Source organism: Drosophila innubila, unplaced genomic scaffold, assembly GCF_004354385.1.
Source record: "Drosophila innubila isolate TH190305 unplaced genomic scaffold, UK_Dinn_1.0 68_U_U, whole genome shotgun sequence".
NCBI classification, from domain to species: Eukaryota; Metazoa; Arthropoda; class Insecta; order Diptera; family Drosophilidae; genus Drosophila; species Drosophila innubila.
In genome coordinates this window covers 1-2,961 of record NW_022995699.1, presented here as the reverse complement: position 1 = coordinate 2,961, position 2,961 = coordinate 1, and the positions used below count along the sequence as shown (strand labels likewise).

Sequence of the window (2,961 nt, the reverse complement as noted above, 5' to 3'; positions counted from 1 at the left end):
GTAATTGTAGCATCAGGAAGTAAAAAAAAAAAATATATAATAAATATTTTTTAATGATAACATGTGTACAATATAATTTTAGTTCAATTTTGGAAACATTTTCTATAGTTGTACAACATATTAACTCCACTACTTATATTTAATATTTAACTCAAAAACAGTATTGTCACCAATTGTTAATATTTTTGGTCGTATAATTCCCATTTATCTAATTGATATTGGATGTTTTAAAGTTAAGCGAATAAAAATAGAGTTAAAAATTGAATTATAGGCTGAGATTGCCAACAGGCAACAATTGTGACTAGTTAAAAATTACTTTGTTAGGTAAAAGTATACTGATACTCAGTTTAATGAACTATAAATCAAAGTGCGTAAATTGTAGCCGGCAAACCGCTTTGAAAGAAAGCCAGTTTCCAAGTGAATGTACAAGTCGACACATACTAATAAAAGGGGAAACAAAACCATTTCTATCTATGTATAAATGTATCTACATATTTATATACTTATATTTGCATTGTACTCGTGTGTTGTTGGAGAGAACCGACGAGCTCTTGCTGTGAAAAAGATTAAAACTGGAATTGGAATGAATGGAATTGAATGAGCAAGCCGGGAGAAAGACCATAAGTTGGGCTCAATACCAAAGTCGATGTATATACGGATCAGTTGGACTCAGGCACAGTGTGTCGACGGATTGACTTCTTGCCCGAGTTGAATTAAAAGTAGTTGTAACGAAAATGGGTTCATTGCTTCCCCCTTTGTTGCTGTTGTTGTTGTTGGGCAACGGTTTCTGTGCGGAGACACCGCAGAATGTGCTGCTGCTCCTGGCCGACGACGCTGGCTTCGAGATGGGCGCGTATCTGAACAAATACTGCCAGACACCCAATTTGGATGCGTTGGCGAGCAAGGGATTGCTTTTCAACAACGCATTTACCTCGGTGAGCAGCTGCAGTCCGAGTCGTGCCCAATTGCTGACGGGGCAGGCGAGTCACTCGAGTGGAATGTATGGACTGCATCAGGGAGTGCATAACTTCAATGTCTTGCCAGAGGTGAGCTCACTGCCCAATGTGCTGCGGGAGCAGAGTAATGGACGCATCTTCAGTGGAATTATTGGCAAGAAACATGTTGGTCCAGCTTCCAACTTTCGGTTTGACTTCGAGCAGACGGAGGAGCAACATTCGATCAATCAGATTGGACGCAATATCACCAGGATGAAGGAGTACGCTCGCGATTTCCTATCGCAGGCCAAGCGAGAGGCGAGACCCTTCTTTTTGATGGTGGGATTCCATGATCCCCATCGCTGCGGTCACATCACTCCACAGTACGGCGAATTCTGCGAACGCTGGGGCAGCGGGGAGGAGGGCATGGGCACAATACCGGACTGGAAGCCCATCTACTACGACTGGCGCAACTTGGAGGTGCCCGCCTGGCTGCCAGACACGGATGTGGTGAGGCAAGAACTGTCTGCCCAGTACATGACCATCTCTCGCCTGGATCAGGGAGTTGGTTTGCTGTTGCGGGAATTGCAGGCATCCGGTCTGGCCGAAAGCACCCTGGTCATTTACACCTCCGACAACGGACCACCCTTCCCAGGTGGACGCACTAATCTCTATGAGCACGGCATTCGATCCCCTCTCATTGTCAGCTCCCCTCAGCCTGACGCCCGTCGCCATGAAACAAGCGCTGCCATGGTGAGCCTGCTCGACATTTATCCCAGCGTGCTGGATGCGTTGCAATTGTCCCCACCGAATGGAACTCGATTCAGCGGGCAATCTCTGTTGCCCGTGCTGCGAAAGGAGCCGGCACCACAGGAGAACGACTCGGTTTTCGGCAGCCAAAGTTACCATGAGGTGACCATGGCATATCCGATGCGCATGGTGCGAAATAGGCGCTATAAACTCATCCATAATCTTAACTACTGGGCTGATTTTCCAATAGATCAAGATTTCTATACCTCGCCCACGTTTCAGCAGATCCTCAATGCCACAATCAACAAGCAACCCTTGCCCTGGTATCGTACACTCCTGCAATATTACCAACGACCCGAGTGGGAACTATATGACATTAAGGCGGATGCCCTGGAACGGATTAATCTCGTGGACAAGCCAAAGTATAGTTCCATATTAAAGCAGCTGCGCCAAAAGCTCTACAAGTGGCAGGTGGACACTGAAGATCCCTGGCGTTGTGCTCCCCACGCTGTTCTACAGGCCCAGGGAGTATTCAAGAAGGAACCAGTGTGTCTAACATTGGGACACGAGGCTCTCCAAAGGCCCAAGCGTAGGGTGCTAACACAATACGAGGAGTATGTACTTGTCTAGGTGTGACTTTCCCTATCTATGCCCAATTTTGGCATGCAGCCGCTATCATCATGTATTGTAATGTACTAATCGATTAGATACTCATTTTTATACATTTTTCCTAATCACAAGCAAAATATAAATCAACTTTAAATGCTGATAAGCCGAACAGCGTTTTCTTTACATTAGTCATTGATTCGGGGCGGGACGCTCCATCGCTTCACAAATATTGATAAACCATATATTATTATAAAGCCCAGACAAAAAAAAAATTGAATTTTTTATACGGCCATACGTGTGCAACTGTTGTAAAATTGAGGAATGAGTTTTCCTTTTATTAGCTTTTGTATATTCTTGGAATTATTTTGCGGTACTTCCTCTAAATTATATTTCTACATCCATCCATTGGATGTAGACCGCAAAATATTATTGGGATTATTTTGCGGTACTTCCTCTAAATTATATTTCTACATCCATCCATTGCACGAATTATATATATGAAGTTGATTTTAAACTTGGCGTAATACTTATTAGACACGTTTTTAAGGAGCGGTGAGATATGCGGGAATACAAAATCCGCATCGACGAAAAACCTAGTCCTAGTTACAGGACAATGTAGAGATTTTCTAAGAATTCTAAGAATTTATGAAAGATACATATATGTTTT

The 2,961-nt window shown here is 43.5% G+C and overlaps 1 protein-coding gene across 1 annotated transcript; it reads left to right on the top strand.

Moving 5' to 3' along the window:
• The first annotated feature begins 636 nt into the window (after positions 1-636).
• LOC117793270 (N-sulphoglucosamine sulphohydrolase) lies at positions 637-2,457 on the top strand. Its single transcript, XM_034633554.1, has one exon. It carries the CDS (start codon positions 735-737, stop codon positions 2,313-2,315), a length of 1,581 nt encoding a protein of 526 aa, XP_034489445.1. The 5' UTR covers positions 637-734; the 3' UTR covers positions 2,316-2,457.
• The last annotated feature ends 504 nt before the right edge of the window (positions 2,458-2,961 follow it).

Excerpts from the sequence above, each read along its gene's own strand:
- LOC117793270 (XM_034633554.1), top strand. The coding sequence starts at position 735 with ATGGGTTCATTGCTTCCCCCTTTGTTGCTGTTGTTGTTGTTGGGCAAC.